Source organism: Marmota monax, unplaced genomic scaffold (genome assembly GCF_021218885.2).
Source record: "Marmota monax isolate L192 unplaced genomic scaffold, Marmota_monax_Labrador192_F-V1.1 WCK01_AAM20220418_F8-fsc00004, whole genome shotgun sequence".
Classification (NCBI taxonomy): domain Eukaryota; kingdom Metazoa; phylum Chordata; class Mammalia; order Rodentia; family Sciuridae; genus Marmota; species Marmota monax.
In genome coordinates this window covers 12,163,103-12,187,414 of record NW_026692881.1, presented here as the reverse complement: position 1 = coordinate 12,187,414, position 24,312 = coordinate 12,163,103, and the positions used below count along the sequence as shown (strand labels likewise).

At 44.1% G+C, this 24,312-nt stretch overlaps 1 protein-coding gene and 1 long non-coding RNA gene across 51 annotated transcripts in view; one reads left to right on the top strand and one right to left on the bottom strand.

Annotated features, from left to right (window-relative positions):
• Positions 1-24,312, top strand: part of Sorbs1 (sorbin and SH3 domain containing 1) — a 228,688-nt gene that overhangs the window by 121,312 nt on the left and 83,064 nt on the right. For 16 of the 50 annotated variants that reach the window (XM_058581118.1, XM_058581120.1, XM_058581116.1 and 13 more), the window contains 4 exons: positions 8,711-8,737; positions 8,851-8,963; positions 18,836-18,980; positions 23,100-23,129. In XM_058581118.1, coding sequence (XP_058437101.1) covers positions 8,711-8,737; positions 8,851-8,963; positions 18,836-18,980; positions 23,100-23,129 — 315 coding nt within the window. Of the gene's footprint in view, positions 1-8,710; positions 8,738-8,850; positions 8,964-13,390; positions 14,108-14,723; positions 15,108-18,835; positions 18,981-23,099; positions 23,130-24,312 lie in introns of all 50 variants that reach the window. The other 34 variants (XM_058581115.1, XM_058581114.1, XM_058581127.1 and 31 more) reach the window with 7 other exon arrangements.
• LOC131424389 (uncharacterized) lies at positions 18,974-21,999 on the bottom strand. The gene is made up of 3 exons (XR_009227295.1): positions 21,773-21,999; positions 19,588-20,745; positions 18,974-19,252 (listed from the first exon to the last, which is right to left on the bottom strand). It is a non-coding gene; the product is annotated as an uncharacterized LOC131424389 (long non-coding RNA).

The window sequence follows — 24,312 nt, the reverse complement described above, 5'->3', positions numbered from 1 at the left end:
CTGGTGGCTGTGCAACCTTGGCCAAGTTACTCTTTCTCTTTCATCCCTAATGATCTTGTCTGTGGCAAGTGGTGGATTGTTATACCTGCCACACAGGAAGGATGGACGAGAAGGATGTGAAGTGCTTCACACCAGGCCTGATGGCATGGAATAAACCGTTAGTTGTTAGCTGCTGTTATTAGATTAGGATTAATTGGGCGCCTCTGATCAGGGCTTTTCACAGCCCAAGTATTCTGGGATCAGCAAATGCTGACTTTGTGGTTCCATGGGCAGTAAGTTTGGGGTGGGGCAGCCCCTCTCTACTCTGTAGGGCTGTGGTTCTCATGCTGTTTATCAGAACTACCTGGGGTTAAAGCACAGGTTGCTGGGCCCCAGTTCAGAGTTTTAGATTCTTGCTTATCCGTGTGAAGTGACAAGTTCTTAGGTCATGCTGATGCTGCTGGCCCAGGGACCTACATTTGAGAGCTGCTGCTAGGGGATGGAAGTTTTCTTTTTTTCTTGAATGACATAAGAGAAATTGAAATGAGGAACTGACCACTACTCCTTTGGAACCAGAGAGGAAAGGAAGTAGGAGATGCAAGCCCTTTTGATACAATACGAGGCACGTGTTGTGATAAGGTGGAATTATGCAGGATGGAAATGGTTAGTGCCCAGTGTCCTGAAAATTGACTTTCTTTCTGTTCTAGCTACCTATAACAGGTGCTGAGGTAGATACTTGAGGATAGGCCAGGCCAGGGTTGGAGCACAGGCCCCTTAATAGTAATGTTGGTACCTGTGGAAGGCTTCTTTCCTATAAGCCCAGGGAAGGGCACTAAAAAGTGATAGTGGCTTTTGGGTCCTGTGCTGACATCTAATTCCTGACCCAGTGCAGTTTGCTACTCTCTTCTCTAGGAAATGTAGGGGCAAGAAGAAGAGGTAAAAATATTTCTTTTAAGGTTCAAATCATCCTCTCTGGGCCTGAATAGGAAGTTACAGCTCCTAAGCTGGAGGGCATGTTGGTAAGAGAGTACCAAGGGATCCAAAGAGAAAAGCCATTCCTGCAGCCCCAGGTCCTGCAGGATGATCTTAACCTGGCCCATCCTCAGCCCTTGAGTGGGGTGGTGGAGGAGAGGGATCCTTGAGCTCCCTCTAGTGGTTGCAGTGTGGCACCAATGTAAAGCACAAACGTTCCTCTCCACCAAGCGCAGGCTTGTGCTACAGAACTATGTGTGGACTGTAGGGGTTTAGGAAGTGCTTTCTTGTCCTAGAACATTCTGAAGCTTATGAATTTATACCAACTAATTTTGGTGAAAAAAAGATTCCACCAAATCTTTACCAAATTATTTTAAAATGCTACTTGGAAGAATTGAGAGAGAGCTATCAGTCATGTGCACCTTACAGCAAATTCATCTTAGTATTTTTCGCCTGATAAGTTGAGATCACTGAATCCAAATGAGCAGCATATGTTCATTCAGCATCATGTGTGTGCCAGATCCTAAGCACATCATGGGAATTGTGATTAGAAATAGAAAGAAGAGAGAAGAGAGAAAAAAAAGGAAAGAGTAATTCTGGGTGCTTAGCAAGGATAAAAGGCAGTTTATTTCAACAGAAGCGTCAGGTGGGGCTTGTGGCCAGCTACCCTGCTTTCTGGCTGTGGGTAATTCACAGTGATTTTGAAGCCCATATAAAGTATGAGGAACTTGGGCAAGATGCTTTCCAAGCCTTTCTAGTTCCAAAATACACCATGACCTTGGAGAATTCGGAAATTAACCCAGCACAAATAGAATCCTATTGACTGGGTATAAATTTAAGATTGTACTCTTAGGCAGTTTGTATGGAAAGGGACAAGCTGGGTTTGAGTAGAGGAAACAAAAAAACCACACATCCTTATTAAAAGTACAAAGCAGGCTGGAATGCGCAGACACTGGGGAGTGAGGTTAAAAGAGGATATGACCGTAGAGATGGGACATTTAAGCATGGGGATCTCGTCCTCATACCATACTGTGCAGGGGCTGGCATCCTGCAGGCTCTGGATTTTGGCTGTGTCCTCATGGCTTCCTGCCCTCCTCTCATTCCTGCCCCTTACTCCCTCCTTTTGAACCTCAGTGTGACAACTTGCCAGCTCACACCAGTCTGTCTTGGAGCCTGGGAGCCCCTGGGTCTTGACTGGCCTCATGAAAACACTTAATCAGTATTTGCAGACAGCATGTCCAGCCTGGACCGGGAGACCAAGTGTGAGGCAGTGAGTGGCTCTTGTCAAGGATTGGGCCTGCTTCCTACTCCCAATGCCTTTGGATACCTGATGTCAGATGGCATCCAGCTCCCTCCCTTATCACCAAGGCCAGTATATGTCCCCCAGCTGCTCTGTCTGCCTCCTCTTTGCTTTGTTCCCTGGATTTACCACCTTCTTATATCCCAAGGTCTCTAAATTGCTGATTATTTGCTTGGGCTACAAGCTCCAGTCTTGAAGTGTTCCCCCCCCCCCCCCAGGAGCCACATTTTAGAGGTACAGCCTATTTTCAGTTCTTGCTCCAACTCCCTCATCCTGGGAGAGGTGGTATAGCCCCTGGAACATGGAGCCCTTGGTCAAGCTCAACTCTGCTGCTTACTATCTTTGTGATATGACCCAATCAGTCAACCTTAGAGGGCTTTGGTTTTCTCATCTGTGAAGTGAGGATGATCATAATAGAGTTGTTGGGATTCAATGAGCTGTTTCATCTCAAGCATTCAGCACAATGCCCAGCTCATAGCAAATTGTTCTTTAATGGTAACCGTTCTAGTTACCGTAGGTCAGGAGACTGTTGAAGAATTGAAATAATTTCATTTTGAGGCTATGAGGGCCTGGGCCAAGTGTTGGCAGCAGGGATGAAGAGCAAGGTAAAAGTGTACTCAGGAGGGTAATAAAAACAGGGTTCAAGGAGAGATAGGGCTTGGTGCTAGCTAGGGGGTGTCTTCCTTGGTTTTCTGGGGCAGGTGTGGCTCTCATGGAGATGGGGGATTTGTGAAGGAGTTGAAAGGAATGTTGAAATTCGTTTTTAGACATGTTGAATTTCCTGGCAAGGGAAGGGCTTCTAAGAGAACATTTTTAAAGGGAACATGGAAATTTGGGAGTGCAAGGTATGAATTTGGGAATCATCTGCTTTCAAGCAGATGGAGATATCCTCTACTTCCAAGCATGGAGGTATCCTCTGAGGTGGAATCAGAGGACAGGTAGAGCCCTCGTAGATGCTCAGTTTAAGCCCACTCTTTAGATTCCTGTTTTTGAGTGGTAGCTGGATTCCAGGTCCCTGACCAAGGCTTCCTGGCCAGTTTCCTCATCTCTGATCATGGACATTGGTTTTTGGATCAGAACCATCTAAAAAGAATGGCTATAATTCTAGTACTGACTCTATGCCCCTGGAAGAAGCTTCATTACCTTATCCTTACTTCCTGAACTCATTGCCTGGACAGATCTGTGCATTGGTTCTATCAGTTCAGAGCGACTCCACCCATGTCCCAGGTTGTAAGGATTTTGTTCAAGGGAGGTAGGGAGCTTGAGGTGGTGTTGGGTGCAATGCCAGGCTCCTGTCTGGTGTAGCTTGAAGATCTTTTGGCTTGATAGGTCAGTTCTGACTCAAATGCTAAGGTCCAGTTCAGCTCTTAGCATTTGTAAATTCTATGTCAGTTGACCCCAATCCTACTGCCTGATTCTTCACTACAAAATTAGTTTTGACATGAAGATTTTGGGACCTAACAATCAACTCATTTCCACTGATTTGACTCTCACATTTGCTCTCCAGATAGGCAGTAGCAGAAAAATATCATAAGAAAATGGACATTGAAGCAGTTAAAGGTAACCCCACCCCCATTAAACCAGAGTGGGTTTTTATGAGTAAAAGTGTGAGAATTAAGCCAACAGAATTGGAGGGGAAAGTTTCCATGAGAGAGCACCCTCACTTCTGACACCCAACTGCAAATTCAGGGGATTCCCCAAATGACCATCAGGTTCAGTGAAAATGCTAGAAGGACTCAGGTAACTCACTGCAACTATTATACTCACAGTTACAGTTTGTTACAGGGATAGGGCAGAGATTAAAATCAGTCAAGAGAAATGTATAGTGTAGAGTGTGGGGCAGTTACAGGTTATGTCCCAGCATCAATGTATGACAGTATGCTGCGGGATATTGCCAATCAGAAAGTTCACCCAGGCCTTTGTGTCCAGAGTTCACACTGGCATACTCCAGTGCCCACCTGGCAGATCTCAGTCCCCACCTCATTAGAAGGTGGAGCTGCTGTTGACTCCAAGGCCCCGCCCCAAATTACATTACTGGTGTGGCTGAAAGCCGTCAGATAAACAAAGATGTTCCTCAGTTGTGAGATTCCAGAGGCTTAGTGTGAGATGACCTCTCAGAAGCAGAGGGCAAAGCCTGAACCTCTTTTTGGGGTAAATTAAATTCTCTATTGTACATCATGAATAAAAGAAAATAAGGCAGGAAACATCCTTAGACCCATATTTAATACCTGTCACCTACCTCTTGAGTATTCGACCAGAATACATCAAAACGGTCTCAGTAAAATTATCCTAGGATTCCAAGAACTGATAATCCAAAAAAAAAAAAAACCAACAACAACAAAAAAAACACATGGGCATACACACACACACTCGTCAAAATGAAATTAGCACAGAATAAGATAAAAGAAAATATCAGGAGGCTCATAGCCACAGACCAGAAAAGATTGTAAATAAAGACCAGTGGAAGAAAAGATAAGGCAAAATAAATTATGTTTCAAATCTTATCATGGACATTGGTTTTTGGATCTGTACTACCTAGGGAGCTCTGAGGTAACATTTATTGGAAACAGCATTTTGACACTTTCTTTAATGAGGAGTTAATAATTGATGATTATGTATGGAAAATTTCATCCTGCTGCACTCAGGCACAATTGGCCCTGGGCTGCTTTCTGCAAGATGAGGTAACAGGTGAGGGAGAACGAAACATCACAAATGCTCCTCTCCTTCAACAAGGGAGAGAGAATCACCTAAGAAGTCCTGGGAACTGCTATTTGAGGCCAGGGTTAAAAGAGCAGTTTCAAAGATTTGGAATGAGAAGGAAAAAAAGGTAGGATCCCCAAAGATATTATGTTCATGAAGCTATTTATCAAATGGCAGAGATCAGTAACTCTATGTAGATTTTCTTCCCCTTATACTTTGGATTCTAATTTTATAAAGCATATGCTTCATGCCCTATACTTTCATTTAGTCCTTATGACTCAAGAGAGAGTCTGTGTCTATTTCACAGGCGACGCTCGTCATCTGCTGCAAGGATGTACAGTGAATAAAACAGGGCTTTTGTGATACCTAGAGGTTTGGATGGACAATCATACTTTAACTTTCCATGACAAATCTGTTTGCGAGTGTCACTTCAAGAGAACCAACCTAAATGGGAACCAAAAAGTGGGTGAAATATTATATTCCCAAACCCATATACAAAATTTACATCCTTCATTGAGTAGCCCCTCAACCCGAACCTGTTGATACTTAGCGTATACATAAACCTAATATATTAAAAAATGACCTGACAAAAGTAGATAAGGATATAGTAATTTAGGCCTGGGGATGTAGCTCAGTGGCAGAGTACTTGCTTAACATGCTCAGGACCCTGGGTTCCATCCCCAGCAGAAGAAAAGAAAGAAAGAAAAAAAAAAACAATTTAGAAAGAAGTTGGGATGGTAAAAATGATAAAGTGAGGAAGGATAGAGGGCCATTGTCACAGTGTGTCACCTATGTTGGAGGGCCTGCCAAATAGAAGAATTTCTTTGGGCCAAGCACCAGTAAATGTTAAATGTGAACCCTTCACATTCACATATCTGATCTCTGGATCCTTAGCAACCCTATGAGGAGCACCTGAATTAAGGATTATGTTTTGTACATGAGGAAAGTGAAATTTGGTGTAGTTTAAAAATTTATCCCAGTCATAGACGCCAGCATGTTATAGTAATGTGAGCAAAACACAAATCCTGTAAATTTCCTGACTTTGTGGTTGTGGCAGAGAAGACAAATAACTATGAATCCACAGGGAGTGGCAGAAATATAACAGGCAATTTGTGAAATATAATTAAGCCCGGCATGGTGGCACACACCTACAATCTCAGCTATTCAGGAGGCTGAGGCAGAAGGATTGCAAGTTCAAGGCCTGCCTCAGCAACTTAGTAAGGCCCTGTCTAAAAATAAAAAGGACTGGGAATGTTGCTCAGAAGTAGAATGTTCCTGGGTTCAATCCCTAGTACCAAAAAAACAATAAAATGTACATATAAAGAGTATACAATCAAGTCATTTTGAGGGCAGAGAGAAAAAGGTAGATTTCAGGATAGTTTGAGTGAACCTTGTGTCATTTGTTCTTGTAGGCTGTGGACCACCAGCCTCATCATCCCTGGGAACTTGTTAAAAATGCAAATTCTTGGGTCTTACCTCTCTCACCCATTGAAATCAGAAAGGCTGGAAATGGGTCCTAGTAATCGGTATTTTAACAAATCTTACCCATGCTTCTGATGCAGGTAGATCTCTGCTGTTAATGGATACAAATCACTTAAAATCTTTACCCTTGCCTTGTCTTGCTCTGACACCACATATAAAACATACTCCTTACTTCCTCATATATAAAACATAATCCTTACTTCAGGTGCTCCTCATAGGGTTGCTAAGGATCCAGAGATCCTAGAATGTAGCTGCTTTTTTGTGTCTCATGATGAGGTTGGTGTCTGTGGGTGGGGGCAGGATACTGCACTTGAATTCTGGAGACCTGTGCTGACTGCTTTGTCCCTTCCTATGTGAGACTGTGAAGCTTTGGGCAAATCATTTGTCTAGTCTTTGTTATCTCATCTACAAAATAGGGTGATTATCTACCTTCCAGAGTTGGCATGTACACTAAATTAAATAGTAAATAAGTGTAAAAGTATCACAGTGTCTGGCACTTAAAAGGTATTCAGTAAATGTTTGTATCTCTCCACTTCATATCTGGAAAGTCCATCTCTGGTCACTAAGGGACCCACGTGGAAATGGAAGCTTGGGCTTCGAGAGCTACAGTATTAGTCCCCTCTTTATCTCTACATAGGAACACATAAAGATGCAGCCAGGGAGAAGAGGGAAGTTAAAGGATTGGCTCGATTAGGGGTGGGCAAACTGTGACCATGAATAAAATCCAGCCCACACATGTTTTTGTAGCCTATGAGTTAAGAATGGTGTTTGCATTTTTAAATGGTTGAAAGAAAATTCAAAAGAAGAATGATATTGTATGCCACATTGATAATTGGATGAAATTCAAATTTTATTGTCCATAAACTGGTGTATTGGGTCACAGCCATGCTCGTTCATTCATGGGTGTCTGTAGTTCTCCTTGTGCTATGCTTTGATAGCAGAGTCAGGTACAGATGGAGTCCTTTATATGAAATGCTTGGGACCAGAAGTATTTCGAATTTCACATTCTGGAGTATTTGCATATGAATAATGAGCTATCTTAGGGATGGGACAGGACCCAAGTCTAAACATGAAATTCATGTGTGTTTCCAATATGCCATATACATACAGCCTGAGGGGGATTTTATACACTATTTTTTAGTGCTCCTGTGTTTTGACTGCATCCCATCACATGAATTTTCCACTTGTGGCATCACATTGGCACTCAAGAAGTTTCAGATTTTGGAGCATTTCAGATTTTTAGATCAGAGATGCTCAAACTGTGGCTGTGACTGAGACCATATGACCCACAAAACCTAAAAAGTTTATTATCTGGCCCTTTAGAGAAAGGGTTTATAGAGCCCTGGGCTAGCTGGAAGATAGAGTATCTGAAGACAAGAAGTGATGCAGAAGGTGATGATAAATAGCAAACATTCACCGAGTTTCACCAGGTGCTGTGCTAAGCATTTCATGTGCTTTATTTGATTATTGAAGCGGGCATATCATTATCCCCATTGTTTGGAGGGGCAAATTGAGTCTCACAACTTGCTCAAAGTCACAGAACCCATAGGTGGCAGAGCCAGGATATGGGGTCAGCCCATATCCCAGCTGAACATATAGTCACTGCATACTATTGCATTGTGGAGTGGGTGGCTCAACCAGAGAGAGGTTTATGGATTCTGAAGTGCATCAGGCAGTGGCTGGGAAGGCTGAAAGGCTACAGTGGTACCTTGTAGCAGGATAAACACTCAGGAAAGGTGATTGGGTTTTAAATGTTAATGTGGCTTATTTAATCCAAAGAAAAGCAGGCAGGGACAGAGAAAAGGTTCTCTCACAGCGGCTACCTCTGGGCGTAAATCATGTTCTACCCAGCAAAACCACCCCTGGAAAATGAGCCTGGCCACTTCCTGTGCAGAGGCTGTCAGCCCAGTCTTCTAGTGAGGAGTGGTCATTCTGTGCCCACAGCAGGCCTGAGGAAGGGGAGCGAGAATTAGTAACTGGACAGTAGAGAGTTCTGTTGCCTTTCTGTCTGTAAAATAAGAATGTCAAGGAACAATTGTTTCTTCATTCCTGTGAATGTGAGCCTTGTGTTTTCAAAGGTCAGCGCCTGTGAGCACATCATGGTTTAGAGTGGGTTCCTATGGTAATCAGGCCATCGTGACTGAGGGCACTTTGTGTCAGACAATGGGGTGCTGGATTTTCGCCCTTCTATGTAGCTCATGCTTGTTTCCCGCAAATGTAACCATTTCTGTTTTTCCCCTTTTCTTCTTGCTTTCATCCTTTCTGCCCCACACATAGGTCTGGAGCCAGAGAATTCTTCAGCAGGTATGCTTTCTCTTGTACCCCTACTGTCTCTGCCTTCCACCAGGGACCCCTGAACTAGAGGGGAACTGGGTGTGTTCCCTGAATGACAGTTTGTTTCTCCCCCCGTCTCTCAGATGAGTGGAGGCTCTCTTCCAATGCCGATGCCAATGGGAACGCCCAGCCCTCTTCACTTGCTGCCAAGGGCTACAGAAGTGTGCACCCCAGCCTTCCTGCTGACAAGCCCCAGGTAGGCACGTGCCCTCGGGAAGGGCGGGAGCTAGCCAGTGGTTCTCCAGTCTTGTAGCCTCCTGTGTGTGACTTTCTGCTTGTTCAGCTGGACCATGGAATAGGGTTCAAGGTCTTTAGCCAATTCTGGAAAGGCTCTGCAAAGACCAGAGTTAGGAGATTTGGGGCCAAGAGGAGCAGAGGTATTGGGATGAGTTTGTTCTGAACTAGGGTATTGGAAACGGGTCTGATATTTTCTAAGTTTGATATGTATGTGAAAATGTCCTGAAAGATGGAATCCATTCAGCCTTGAATAAGAAGGAAAAAGTCTGTGCTTGTTTTTAATTTATCTTTCGAGTGTAATAGTCAAGAGAAGAATACCTCTTGAGTTTATTTCATTCTCTAGAGTTGGGGCCGTAAGAACTCCACCAACTGTGTTCTTACGGATTGAGATCAGCTAGCTGTGGTCAGACACAAAAGCTCTACCCTATAACAGGAAATCCCTAAAGAGTACAACTCGGAGTTGGGATAATTTTGTTTAGGTCATTGCACCTATGTGGTTTTCCCTGTCTTTCCTCTTTCCCTTCCTATAGAACTTTGCCATTTTGATGAAAAGGATGACTCTTGTAATTCAGGTGATCTGTGAAGAATGGTTTTACATACAGGAGCCACTTCCATAGATGAAGTAGTTTTTTTCTCTTAAAGGAAGTGCCACTGCTCAAAAGATACTGCATCTTCCCTCTGAAGATGCCCCCAGAGCTCAGAAGGAGCCTGGAACTTCCATAGGTCCTTGCTAGTTCCCTCTCCTTTCTCTGGTGATCCTCTGACTTCTGCCAGAGGATGTAAAATTGCCCTAGCCCCTGTAATGAAACCAAATCAGAGGTGATGTCCTCCTCCTTCTCTGCAGACCTCTGTCAGCCTGGGCCTACTGTTGGTCACTTGTCTACCTTAGGTACTGAGCAGCACCATGAAGCTTTCTGTTACTTGTTATAATGTGATTCTCAAGTACAGCATGTCATTCAGGGTTCCTAGTTAGAACCCAGGAGCTGCAGGTGTGCCTGGCCTCCTGAAGTTCTCATTAGATACAGGGACTTGGGAGGTCAGTTGTTTGGTAAATGACTTGCCCTGGTTTTCCCATTTCTGAAAACTTTCTGAGTATATACATATGGTGCCTATGGCAGACATGCTTCATTCTCAGCTCCCTTTAGAATGGATACATCAATCAGCCGAGCGTGGTGGCATACACCTATAATCCTGGCAGTTTGGGAGGCTGAGGCAGGAGGATCACAGGTTCAACAACCAGCCTCAGCAATTTGGTGAGGCCCTAAGCAACTCAGAGAGACCCTGTCTCAGAATAAAAAATATAAAAAAGGGCTGGGGATGTGGCTCAGTGGTTAAGTACTTTTGGGTTCAATCCCTGGTACCAAAAAATAAGAATGGATGCAGACAGTACTGATAATTCAGAGCAAATCTGGAAGCACATCGTCATTTTCCATCAGTGCTTAGACCAAAGGGTAATTCAGTCATTTATTTTGACTTTGTAAGTACCTCTTCTTAAGCAATCATTTTAAAAAACATGGGAGATAAAGAGAAATTCCTTTAAAATACATTTATTTAAGATGGCTTTATTACACACCTCTGTTATATTCAGATCACGCTGTTAAACATTGCCTTCAAGGAGTTCATAAGATTGAGCATCTATGATAGCTCCACAATTAGTGTATTTTTTATTGGTCACTAGGACTTCTTAAAAAGAACATGGGAAATGCTGATGGTAAAGGCTGATATAGAGGCTTTATTCTGCATATTCAGTATAAAATTGTCCACTTAGGTCATGCATAACTTTTTAGGTTTATTTTATGAATAATTTCTTGACTCCATAGCCATTGCCAGAGATAAAAGTATGCACAGGATTCAAGAAAGCTAAGGTGGGCTAGGCTGGGCACTTCCCAGGCTTGGATTTAGTGAAGAGAATTCTCATACCTCTGTGGGCCTGCATCAGCAGCATGAGAGTAGAGTTGAGTCTAGAAGACCACAGATGGGAATCCTGTGTCCTGCCAGCCTGCACTTGCTGCATTCCTCCTCCAGATCCAGGAACAGGGAAGCAAGGGTCCCCCTCATTGACATCCTCATCATGGTGGTCCCCAGTGGAGGTGGGGATTAGCAGTTTGGGGAACTACAAAAACTATAAACATTCCAAAGTTTTTAAGAAGCCTCATTTTTTTTTCCCCCACTGACCTGCCTTGTAAAGAGATAAGTAGAATTTCATTAGTAGCCACTTGGGCAGGAATGCAAACTGCCTGTGTGGTTCCTACAATGTTTACAGTAAAATGAAAAGTAGTTCCTTTGAGTAAAGTCACTGTGTCTCTTACCCTCCTTCTTTAGGGTTAAAAGAAGCTCCAGGACAGGAAGTCCTTTGGCTCTGAGTGCATTGTCCACACTCTGGGGAAGCATCCTCTACAGGGTCACAACCCTGGAGGGCTCGTGCCTGATGTAATGCAGCTTTGTCACCATTTATGGTCACAGCTGAATTAAGTTAAGACTCATTGAAAAAGTAATTTCTATCTTTGGAAGAGAAGAAATCACATGTGAGACACTCAAGCTCAAAGTAAAAGTAAATCTGAACCCAAACCCAAATGGCCTCTTGCTTACTTCCTGACAACCTTCCCCATCAGTCCCTTTGGTATGTGCTAGTCCAAGTACTTTGTTTCTGGAGAGCATCATCTGGTCTGTAGAGATGCTCCAACCTCCCATCCAAGTTCACTGAGCCAAGTGAATTCATCCGAAAGTTTTTGCTCTTGCTGTATACCAGAGAGGAGCTGTTCATTTTATATTTCCAGCTGGCATAAATAGCCAACTCCCCTACCACTGGCATGAGTACGCAGTAGACACAACAAGCATTGAGTTAGCTAAGAATATTCAAATAGGTGCTTCTAGGCCCAGATTATTTTTAATTTGAAAATTGAGTTTAAGGGATAGGCTGCTTACTCTTTTGGAGTTTCTATTCAAATCTAAACTCAAAAATTTTAAAAGATTTCTCACCCATTCACCCTGTCTAGCATCCCTTCCCCTTCCATGTATTCTATAAAATGTAAAAATAAAATTTAAAACGAACCCAAAATAGACCCATGCCCTTGTATTCTCCTAGTTTTGAGTCACAACTCATTTATTAGATATTTGCCAAGCTCTAATATCCCTCACCTGTGCAATTTGGAGGATGGTTTTCTTCTAGTGCTGGAATATCTGTAAAGATGGGGACCACTGAAGATAGTCTAGGGACATGAGCTTTCTTCATCTCATGGCCTCGTTCCCCATTGAGTCACAGGTTGAATGTTAGTCTGGAGAATCACCCTGCTTCCTGGCCATCAGTTCCCTGAGACTTAGAGAGGAGTGGTGTTGAGTGGAGAGGGATGGGATGTGAACTAAATCTCTGTGTCTCTGAAACTATAACCAGAGACCTGGGCTTAAGCCATGATTCTGAGGTTGATCCTTCAGCTCTAGGATTATGCATTATAGTGGGCTGACTAGGGCTTGAATTTGACAAACCAGACATAATTCAGTCCCATAGGCCAATTATTTTGGTGTCCTTTTCTGTGCACATCACAAAAGGGAGACTATGTGCTTTGAATCTCATGCTCATCTTCCTTCTTCTGGGGTGTGTGTATGTGTCTGTGTGTATGTGTGTGTGTGTGTGTGTGTGTGTTGCTGGGGATTGAACCCAGGGCTTTGTGCATGCTAAACAAGTGTTCTACCACAGAGTTACACCCCCAGTCCCTTCCTTCTAATAATTAGTTCCATTAGATTGTTTCCTCTAAGGAAAAAGCCCATGTGGATTCACAGTCCTCAGCATTCTCTTCTTGGTGGGCTTTAATTTGTTATCCTTAGGGAATGGAGGACCAACTCCCCATGCCTCAATGAAGACATTTGCCTCCTGGGAACACAAATAAGGACTGTTCTTCCAATTCTCCTTTTGCTAAGGGAAAAGAATAAAAGGCACTTACAAGTGTCTAACAAATATAAACTTTTAAAGATAAAGGCTTCAAGAGAAAAGTCTAAGGGAATGGAGGCTAGAGACAGAAGGGGGCTATAGAGCTTCCTCCATTGACATTTTGTTCCTTGGGCAACCCTCCTTGAGTCAGGAGGTTGACAAAGATGCAGCCAACCAAGGACTGGTGTTGGGTATGTTTAGCCTGTTGTGTGCTGAGCTCAGCCTCTCTGGATGTGAGCCAGGCCAGCATTCCAGGTGAGTATGAGCCAGTCCTTGGCTTTGTCCAGAGGAGAACTGTGGGCATGAGGAGGAGACTAACCTGAAGTTGTCTAAAAACATGTCCAGGGATTTTTGTCTTCAGGTCATGTTATGCTGTTGTTTCTAATGGTCATCCTTTCCATCTCCCCTCCTCTTTCTTTTTTTCCCTGTATTTTTATCATGCCTTGAAAATACTACCAAAGGTTCTGTCTCCCTCACGTCCTCCTCTCCCTCAAGAGAACCGCTTTGCATGGCAGCCCCCCACCATCCGCAGTACCTACAAGGATTCCCTCTATATGAGCTCACCAAAGCCTTACATCCCACCCAGCACCCCCAGCCAGCAGAACCCCTCACCTCCCCAGCCTGTCTCTGGCCCTCTGACAGCTAGATTAGTTCCCAAAGATGTGGCGTGTCCTGGTCCTTTGCTTCTGGGTTCCACATTCCCCAGTGCTTCATCCCGACCCCAGCACCACTATGCAGCCACCAGGTTAGTTTATAGTAAGAATGTGAGCTCTAACCCACATCATGAGGCTGTCGGGAATAAAAAGGTCAGCAGCTTATATGTACCCAGTTTATCCAATAACATTTGCCGGGCGGCCTTGGAAAACTGTCCTGTTGCACGTGACCCAGCCAAAGACACTCCCTTGGAGGCTGCAGGCACCCGAGCACCAGCCCCCAGCCTTGTGCCCCGCACAGCCGGCACAGGAGAACCACCCCCTGCTCCTTCTCCTGACCCTCCCAAGCTGTTCTTTGACATCCATAAAGATGCCGGTAATCGTGGCGAGAGTCCTTCCATGAGGACTCGGGCTTCGTTCTCAGATGCAGTGAGACCATCTGTGCTAGGCCCCCAGGTTACCTCTGATCCCGAAAACCAGAAGAGCAGAGAACCCTACCTTTTGCAGCCGTGTTATCCAGCCAAGGCAAGAACTTAGGAATGTTTGTGTGTCTTCTTCACTGTCTCTTGAAACTGATGCGAGCAGTGCATTTGTTCTCTGGGCTGCTCCATCCTCCTTTTCCTTATTAATATTGCTGCAGCTTGAACCCCAAATCCTTCTCTCTAAACATCTCAGCACAGATCTCTCTCTGTCTCCCTCTCTTTTTTGTAAATATGTAAGTATGCTGGATCGTGGACTCCGTAGTCTGATAATCTGGTGGGATAACGGAGTGTTTCTATTTTATGACAAGGTGCCAGTGAAATTGTATCTGCTCCCAAGCTTTCAGGCTCGACAGTGGTTTTGTGGGGTTAAACACAGCCTGCTGCCTGTTCTGTTGTTCTGTCTCTTTCTCTCTCATAAAGTGTTAAAAGGATTCAAAAATAGATGGATGGAAAGTCAACTTGGACGGGGCTCCCTCTGTGTCATGGAGTATCAGGAGGCCAGCTGGCTAGCACCAACTGTCTCATGTACTCTGAGGAAAGGGCACCGATTAAATATTTCTCAGGGTACATCACTGCATGTCCACTCTCCACTGTTTAAATATGGAATTCCTTCCTCCCTGCCGGACCCCTTGACATAACGACCCCCTTATTTCCTACAGGATGCCACTTCCTCCAGCCCAGCCCAGCCCGAGGTAATAGTTGTCCCTCTCTACCTGGTTAATACTGACAGAGGGCAAGAAGGCACTGCCAGACCTCCAGCGTCCCTGGGGCCGCTTGGCTGCGCCCCCGCTGCCTCGGCGACCGCTGCCCCGGCCACCGCCCCTGCCGTGTCACCTCTGACCTTCCCGACTCTAGATGATTTCATCCCCCCTCATCTGCAGAGGCGGCCCCAGCACAGCCAGCCAGCCAGCGCTCGCGGCCCCCTCCCCCCTGTTAGCCAGACACCACCATCCTTGTCACCACCACCTCCGCTGGTCCCTCCCGCTCCGGAGGACCTCCGCAGAGCCTCGGAGCCCAACCTCCCGGGAGCCGCCTCCAGTACCGTAAGCTTGCTGCACTTGCCTCCCGTGGCCTTCCTAATGTCTGCTCCGGCCGTGAGCCCCCTTTCTCACCCAGCTACTAAATTCTGAAGAAAGCATTGGCTGCTGCTGCGCCTGCGTGATGACTGGACCCTGATGGCTGTCCCTAGAGTGCATGCTTCCTGTGTGTGACCTGGGTCGCCTGGGGCTCTTCACGGGGCTCTCAAGTGTCTCCTCTCCTCTGTCCTGTTGGGAATGCACATCTTCCTGAAGGAACTTTGTCCTTCCTCTGAGGAAACATCTGTGGCCTTTCTTTGCTTGGCTCTTCCTGGGCCAGGCAGATGTAGTGTTGAGAGCCAGGAAAGCTGTAGAACCGTGGGGACCAGCCAAGGGCAGGTGTGGTGCTACAGGGCAGGGTCCCAGGGAGCAAGGAGGTTCTGGGGGTGGAAATCATTCATTCTGGTTGGGCTTGTGAGTAAGCAAATACGCTTTCATAACAGAATGGGCAGAGATTGGGATTAAAAAAAAAGAGAGAGAGTTGGATTTAATTGAGGAAATGGAAGACTTGAACAAGTATTAGAACTTTTTCAAAATTAGACAATTCCTGGGACTTCTATGAGGAAGGCCCTAGGGATGCACCAGTGTTCATAGAAAGTTAAATGTCCTTGACACCTCAAGTCCCTTCCAGTAGGGGGAGGTGGGAAAGCCCAATTGTTTTAGGGGAAAAAAAAAAACTGAACCAAAGTACTTGGGTCTTGTTTTTCCTCAGGAGCCTGGGAATGGAGAAGGTCTGAAAGAATCTCAGCGTGAGCTGCAATATGAAGATACAGGGGTCTACTTATGGTGCTGTGGGGTTCAGTGGGATCAAGCAGTAAAAGTTCCTCCTATTATGGTCTTTGGCACAGAGGAAGTACCCAATTAGTGTTAGTTACATTGCTGAGGACTTGCCCTAGCAAATGAGGCGCCAGTAACCAGTTAATGAATAATTAATCTTTGAGTTCCTACCGTGTTCTAGGCATTCTGCTAGCTACCATAGGTACACCTGTGAAAAAGTCAGACTGCTTGCTCTGCTCCCAATGGGATTTGGGGGGTATCAGTGTATCAGTTCTCAAAGTTAGTTTGGGTGGGATCATGTGAGGGCCAGGGAGGTCTAGTTATACTCATAGAGTTTCTGATCTTGTGGGGCTAGGGAGGAGCCCAGGACTCTCATTTGGTCAAAAGCACCCCAGGGTTTTTGATATTGGGAGTCCATGCACCATATTTTGAGATGCAGTGAACTGGTGAGTCACATGTTTGGTTGATGGAACTCATCAAATATCCCCTTGAAGAGATGTGCATATCAAATTGGCCCAGGTAGCATGTTAAGCTGGAGCCAGTCAGGCAGAAAGCAGGAAGGAAACTTCTTGTTTGACTTATTAGAGAAATTATAATAAGGCAGCAGAAGCACCAAAGCTGGGAATTGTTACATCCTGGGTGGGAGGCTGTTCTTGACTCTCCAGATGCAGCACGGTGGAGCTAGGCCAGGCCCAGGCCTGGTGTGACCTTTGGGCTTGAATATATTTCTGACTTTGGGCTTTGCAGCTCAGCCTTCTGGGAGGAAAGTGATGAATTATTCCCTCCCCCTGGCTCTCAGGCTGAACTTCTGGGTGAATTTAAAACTTCTGGTTTGGGGGCATGTAGGCACCTTCCTTTGGTGCAGAATATCTTTCTCTAGAGTAGCAAGTAAAGTGAGCCTTATTTTTAGTGCACTCATATACCACTGTAAGTAGCTTTGTTTTGTGCCTTATAATTTATCATTTGTGTAGCTCTAGGTTTTCATATTGCGTTTGTTTTAGGTGTGCCAGGGCAGATTAGTTGGGACAGTGTCCTCAGTATCTCAAACCTGACAAATCAGCCTGGAGTAGACTTCCCAGGAGTTGGCCTGAGAACTTTTGATTTGGCCCCAGGTAACAGAGTAAGAGGTGAAGAAGGAAATTACTGGGATTCCTCCTCTGAATAGGAGTTGTCAAGTAGAGGAAGGACCTTTGAGGATGGTGTCCAAGCCATGAGTTGATCATTTGCAGCCATTTGGAAATAAGAGGGAGAAATAAAAGTTAGTTTAAGTCATTTAGTTTATTTTAGTCAATAGCTGTTTTGTGATGTTTCAGAAATAAGACATGGATCAAAATCTACAAAATGCTTGCACAATCTACCCATGAAGACATCACATTAGGTTTTCACACTTTAAAGAGCTCTGGGCCTGATATTTTGTGTTCCTTGGATATACTCTGGCAGCATTTCTAAGTCATTTATCTTTATTAAATCACTGTGGAGATAAATTTGGATAAGTGTAGTTATTTTCTACTTTATAAATGGAGGAGTCAAGATGAGGCACTTGTGTACAAGATCATACTGTGCGCTCCTTGGGTCTTGGAAAAAGATTTTATTCACACAGAAAATTGAGCTGCCACTCATTGGCTACATAGGAAATTTTCAGGAGGGAGAGATTGAGACAATGTGTGCAAAGCCCCTACTGGGTGCCAGGAGCTGTCCTGGGTGCTGATACACACATTTTTCTCTTCTGATAAGCATATGTCCTCGTGACACAAACATTAGCTTAGTCACACACTTGGTAGTGGGTGGTGGCTTCTGTAATTCACTTGGCATTCACTGAGCACCTGTTATTGTTCTGGATGGTGGCAGGGGGAAGAGCTGTGACCCTTGTCCCATAGGTACATACACAGTAGTTGATCTCTGAGCATAGTAATTGCTTTAAAAGTAACAATCAGGGCCAGGGGCTAAGCTCAGTGGTAGAATGTTTTCCCAGTATATGTGAGGTCATGAGTTCAATCCCCAGTACAGCAAAACAACAACAACAAAAGTCCATGTATAAAAGTAACAATCAAAATCTTGTTCTTAATACATTTAAGAATGTCATCTTAGTTTTAAGGTTGGTTAATTTTAAAATAGAAACCTTGCAAAATGTATAGATACAAGGAAGGAAACTGAATATCGTCACTACATTTGAGGGTCCTACTTTTTTTTTTAAAGACTGGCATTATCCCCTCATACAGATTATAATGTTGGCATTAATAATTTTATTAGTATTTCTGGTAGAGATCTCAAAATTTTTAAAGTCAGGATTCTCACAAGTCTTTACTTCAGGGATTTTTGTCACTCTAATGTTAGAGTGGAAAAATGTCACAGCAGGATAGGATAATATTCAGATCTCAGAAGCCAGTTTTAGTAAAATTGCTCAGTTATTCTGATGCCACCTGCAGCTTTCCCAGAGAACCGTTTCTTAACTCTTTCCTGTTCTTACTTCAGTGATTTCTTGTCCTCAGCTCGTCTCACATTTCTCTACACAGTGTACTAAACCTCCCTGATTCTTCCCAATTAAGCCAGCTCTCATTCTTGGATCGCATTTGGAATTGCATGGGTTTTGCATGTCACTCTACCTTGAATTTGAATTTGCTTTTTCGGTAACTGGATTGACCCACAACTCTTACCAGGTGAAAATAATGACTGATGCTGCTGAGACTGTCAGCAACACTCCCCTTCCCTTTCTCTTCCCTTACTAATACCAGAAAAGAGAATACGCATCCCAGACGAGGCTTCTAACTGGATTTAATGATGATATGTCTCACTGATTCCATTTCTTTTTATAAAATTAAGGTCTTTGTAAAACTTTACATTTCTCCCTTAAAAAAAAAAAGCATTAACTCTAGGTTTCTTGTATATACAATTAGTGACAATATTCATTTTCTTTTCAGGGTTCCAGTCCTCTACTAAATGAAGTTGCTTCTTCGAATACTGGAGCTGATTCCCAAGCCTCTACACCAGCCAGCAAGCCATCATCCGCCTACCCCCCGACAACCATCGTCAACCCCACCATTGTACTCTTGCAGCACAATCGAGGTAAGGGGAGCCTCAAAGTGCACCCCTACTAACTCACTGCAGTCAGCATGGCTGTCCCGTGGTATCTGGGGCAAGACTTCTATCACTGCACAGAGATTTTCACAAACCTTATTCTGGGCTTCTCTGCCTCATTTTACCCACATGACCTGTAAGATCCATCCCAGCAGGCTGACAGAGGTGATGTCACGTATTTGCATATGTAAGCCAGGCTAGTGCAGGTGCCTTCTCCACACCTCAGGTGCTCCTGGTTTTCTTCAGTCAGTTGCAACCCCCTAAAAAGGAACGTTTGTATCTCTTAATTCTTCATCATATGATTTCTAATGAGGCTTTACTTAGAAAATTTAGATATGATGATAACCACTTTTTAAGTCGTGTCAGAAATGATTTAGTTCTTTGACAAGATAGATTGCTAGAAAGCAAAATGTTGAGTACTGAATTTAACAAGCAAATATGCTGGATAGAATTTTCTAAAATGTGAAACATGTTTTTATGCATCTAACACAAAACGTTTTCTTAGTGACTCTCTTGCCCCCTTCTCACAGCAGTTATTGCATGAGATTGTCATTCGGTGAAACCCTCGGGGACTGAGGTTTGTCTGGCTGCTTACCTTACTCCATGTGGCCCAGGCAGCACTGCGGAGGGTTTTCAGGTTCAGTTTCTATAGTTTCTCTGGCTGCTTTGGTTGGTTCTGCTGTGTCTCTGAAGGGGCTTGGGATTGGCAAAACTCAAAGAGCTTTGAGATAGTAATGATACATATTGACCCTTCTGCTTTGAAATTCCAGAGGATGATTCTAAATCCCAAGTTTTCCTTTTTTGGGAATTCCATAGAGAGGAGTAAGCTTTCCCTTTTACAAAAGTTCTTTGCAGCATGAAATGGAAAGTTTTCAGGCTGTCTCCCAGTGCAGAAAAGCCTTTTTAGTATGAATTTCAAAGAACAGTAGAGGTTTACTTGTTCTGTTCAGAGCTCAAAGCTCATATCCAAAGCTTCCTTTTCTTGACTCCTTCTTCGCCTACTTCATAGTTTCCTCCCTTTCCCACCCCCTTCCTCTAACTTGGATGAAAATGGAACTGGAGTCTATTTTTAATTGTTTTCCATACTAAATAGAGGTTTCTGTTTCCTGCTTCTAACTTGAAAAGTAGATATATGTAACATTTTCTCTCACTTCAAATATTCCCACTCAGATCTTAAATAGTCATTTTAGTGGGGCTATTTATTTATTTATTTATTTATCTGCACTGTGTGGCTCCCATATCAATTTTCTCCCATGGATCTGTGTTCTTCAGGAAAAAATAAGGGTCCCAGCCCCCACACTAAGTTTTGTATAAGCCCATTCTCCCAAGTGTGCCATGCCCTTACTGGCAGTAGTTCTCTGCCCAGAAAGTGTCCATAATGCAGGACAAAGTGAAATTTTAGTTCTCTATGAACTTCTTTATGAGTCTTTTTTTTTTTTTAAAATCTAGTCAAGTAGAAGCAAGTTAATTCCCAGAAGGAAAGGCAGTTTCTTTAAAAATGGGATTTATTCCCCAGGCAACATGGCTTTTGGGAAGTGCCAAGTATAATGTCAGCTGCTCCTGCCAAGTCCCTCCAGTGACACCCAGTGAGACATCTTTGGGCACAGAAATGCCTGTAGTTCCTCTTTGTCTCTTCCTTGAACAAGTGAATTCCTCTTGTTCACCCAAATACTTTTAGTTCTTGCCTTTCTCTTTTGGCCAAGATCTGCCCTTGGGTTTAAACATCAGAAATGTACAGCCTGAGACATGCCTCCTTCAGAAAAAAAGATGCAGGAATGACGTTAGTTTTTTGGAATTCAATGGCACCTTCCAATAAAGAACAAAACCATGCATTCACTAAGTAGGTAGGACAGGAAGAGTTGAAAGGAATGGAAGAGCCTGGCCGGCTTGGCCCTGTGTCCCTCATCATAAATAGGGTTTAGGTCAAGTGTTCTTGGCACTGCTTGGGAATTTACCCAACCTAATAGCTCTGCTTTGCCTCACCCATGAAAACAATTTCTTAACTATTGCAGAGTGTCCCAAGGGAATGATAACTTTACTCCAGTTCTGGACTTCTGCTTTAGTCATCCTGAAAATTTCCTCTTTTTTCCCCCCACTGCCTAGATTGTCACAAGGCATGGTACGATAATAATCTTGTTTCTTCAAGCCAACCTCCCTATTAAGAACAAACAGGGGACACCGATCCTCTGGCTTGGCACTGATGGTTATGAGCAAGCATCCCTTTTCTCCGTTTTCCTGAGTTTGCGTACTTCATGTATTTAAGGGTAAATCACTTGCCATGAGGCCGGGAAGGAAGATTTGAATCCAGATACTTTTAGGACTAAAGAGGTATATGGGTTCCCTTGCTCAGGGCTGCTCAGTCTTGTTAATCTGATGAATCTTGTTAATTTGATGATTCAGATTCAGGAGCTATTGGGAAGGGGTGAGAGGATAAGATTCTACATTTTCAGAAAGCTTGGTGGGCATCCCAGCAGTACTGGATGTGGACCATGCTGGAGATCAGGAATTCAGAGGTTCCCAGGTGCATCTGTGGACATAGGAAATTGTCTAGGGGTTCCCCTAGAGTTGCTAACTTCTAATTTTGCTAAATAACAGCCCTGAAAAACATCCACTAGTGTGTGTGACATAAAATAAAAGAAAGTCCATTTCACACTTCAGCAATGGGAACAACATAGTATTTTAAATTGTATACATTGGTTTCTACTGCTGGGAAGGACTCTACCAGTGACTTGTGGAATGGAGTTGGATAACCATACATCCCTTTAGATAACACAGAGTACCTTGATATCACAAGTGAGGAAATAGGCTGAGAGGCGACGTAATTGGCCATTGTCACCTGACAGGTTGCTGGCAGAGCTGGGTCTAGAGCGCCACTGGGCTTCTGCTTGTCCAGCTGGTGTGAACCCCATCCACATGTTGAAGGCTGCTACTTGCACCGGCCAAGAGCTCACATGTTTCTTTCTTCACTTCTTACCCAAACTGATTCTAGTGGGAGGATAGATGGAAATGTGGCCACAGGGCATGATGACAGCACCCATGGGCTGGCAAGTGTTCTATTTTTAACTGTGTGGCTGCTTTATATTTAGCAGCCATGGAAGGTAAAGGTCACTTTTGTGCTTATCACATAGCAAGTACACTCAGGACTTTCCAAATGAGATGTTAGCCTCCCCTCCACGTGGTCACCCCGAAGGCTGAGAAATCAATAGACCTTCAATATTAAGGAGAGCGACTAGAGATGCAGAGGACCTGGACTGGGAGTTGAAAGTCTAGCTTCTAGATCCAGATGATTTTCGGTGTAGTTTGGGCCCCTTATCTGAACTCTCTTGGCCAATGCTGATTTTTCTTAGAATTTCTCCCATACTCTGGACCAGCCTCCTTGCTACAGTGGCTCAGATGTACAGTGAGAAAAATAGTTATGCCTAACAGCTAAGGTTGTTGGCAAGATTGCAAATGTTATGCCTGAAAACACTTAAAACCAGGGTCTGGCTTTGAGCAAGCTCTTGGGAGATGACAGCTTCCATGGTTATGATTCTAATCACCTTTCCTTCAAAAGGTACCAAGGCTAGGATCAGATACGGTCCTGTGCACTTGAAACCAGAGGGAGTGAAAGGGTCCCCTTTAATGATAAGATTATCCGCCCCCCCCAGTATTGGGGATCAAACGCAGGGCCTTATGTATCCTGGGCAAGTATTCTATCACTGAGCTGTACCCCCAGTCCCTTTTATTTTATTTTGAGACAGGATCTCATTAACTTGACCAGATTGGCCTTGAACTTGGAATCAGCTTCAGCCTTCTGAGTAGCTGGAATTATAGGCATGTGCTACCACACCTGGCTGAGATCATCTTGAGACAAGATGTAAACTACTAGAAAATGGACCATCTTGAATTCTGGTGCAAATCTGGAGAGTGAGGAGTTGGGAGACATCATGCCTGTATAATAAAATCCATGTCAATTCCCCTGTCTTCAGCTGACCTGTGTATTTTAGCATCTAAAGGACAATGAGGGTGCTGAGTTTGGGATCCTAACTAGTTATACCAGGATCTCTTGGTCTTACCATGTACTGTATAAATCTCACTTACACTGTGCATTCTTTTCTTTTATCACAGAACAGCAAAAACGACTCAGTAGCCTTTCAGGTAGGTGACAAATATATTTATTTACATATTAACCACTGTGCCTTTTAAAGCCATCTTTCAGTCACCACCCAATGTTGGATCAGCACAATCTTCTGAGCGACCCTAGGAGTTGGGGACTATATTCGTTGCTGGAATCTTTGTTTCAGAGATGATAACAACAGGCTTAGATTCTGCCCCCTGGAGCTTGCAGGCTTGGCAGACAGAAAAGTGAATCAAACTAGTAAACGTGTCCCATGGAACTGCAATGAGTAGCTTGATGGTAAGAACAGGATGTTCTGGGTAGGTAGCATAAGGGGTTCTGCTTCAGATGACAGTGTTCATGGCAGGTCTCTGAAGAGGCCACCTTTTGGTTGTTCTCTCTTTCTCTTAGATATGACAGGTCAGGGTTTAGGAAATGTGGGCAGGTCTTGTACTATTTGGGTTGCAAAGCCAAATGCCATTAGTTGACCCAAGCGCGATGGGTCCAAGTACGAACCACCCGACCAGCAGGGTCGAAAACTGCTTTTTGAACTTAAACTGGCTTTAAGGATCATCTGGAGAGAGTATCAAAACTCAGTCTTCTGCACTTGGCCTGCAAAAGTTCAGATTTAATGGGTATGTGTGAGAATTTGCATTTTTCACCAGCTCCTCAGTGGTACTGATGCTGCCCTCTGGTGACCACACTGGGTGGCAAGTGGATTGTTAAAGCCTGTAATGGAGAGTGACAGCAGATATAATCAGCTAATCAGGGATCACTTCCTGAGAAACTGTGCAGGATGGGACAGTGTTGGGTGGGGAAGGAGCAAACTTGTAGGCTGAAATTAGGAGGAAACCCAGGAATAGGAGTGCTTAGTCATTTCCTGCTGGATTCCTGTAGCCATTCTGCTTTGAATCCTGGTTCTACCACTTACTCATGGTGTCACCACAGGTCCATTATCTAATGTCTCTCCTCTGTGAATGGAGAAAGAAGTATCTTCCAGGTTGTTGTGAAGATCAAAGGAGATTCCACTTATAAAACAGCTGAGCATTGAGCTTTGGCACTTGCAAAGGGCTTAGTGTTATCAGTGGGCAGTGCCATTGATTTATTATTCATTTTATTGAGTGCCTGCCTTGAGTAGAGTAGAGGCAAGAGGCAGGCTCTGGAGGTGCATCAAGAAAATTGTGCAGCCTATGGGCTGCTAATGGTGTCATGTGATGATTTTTC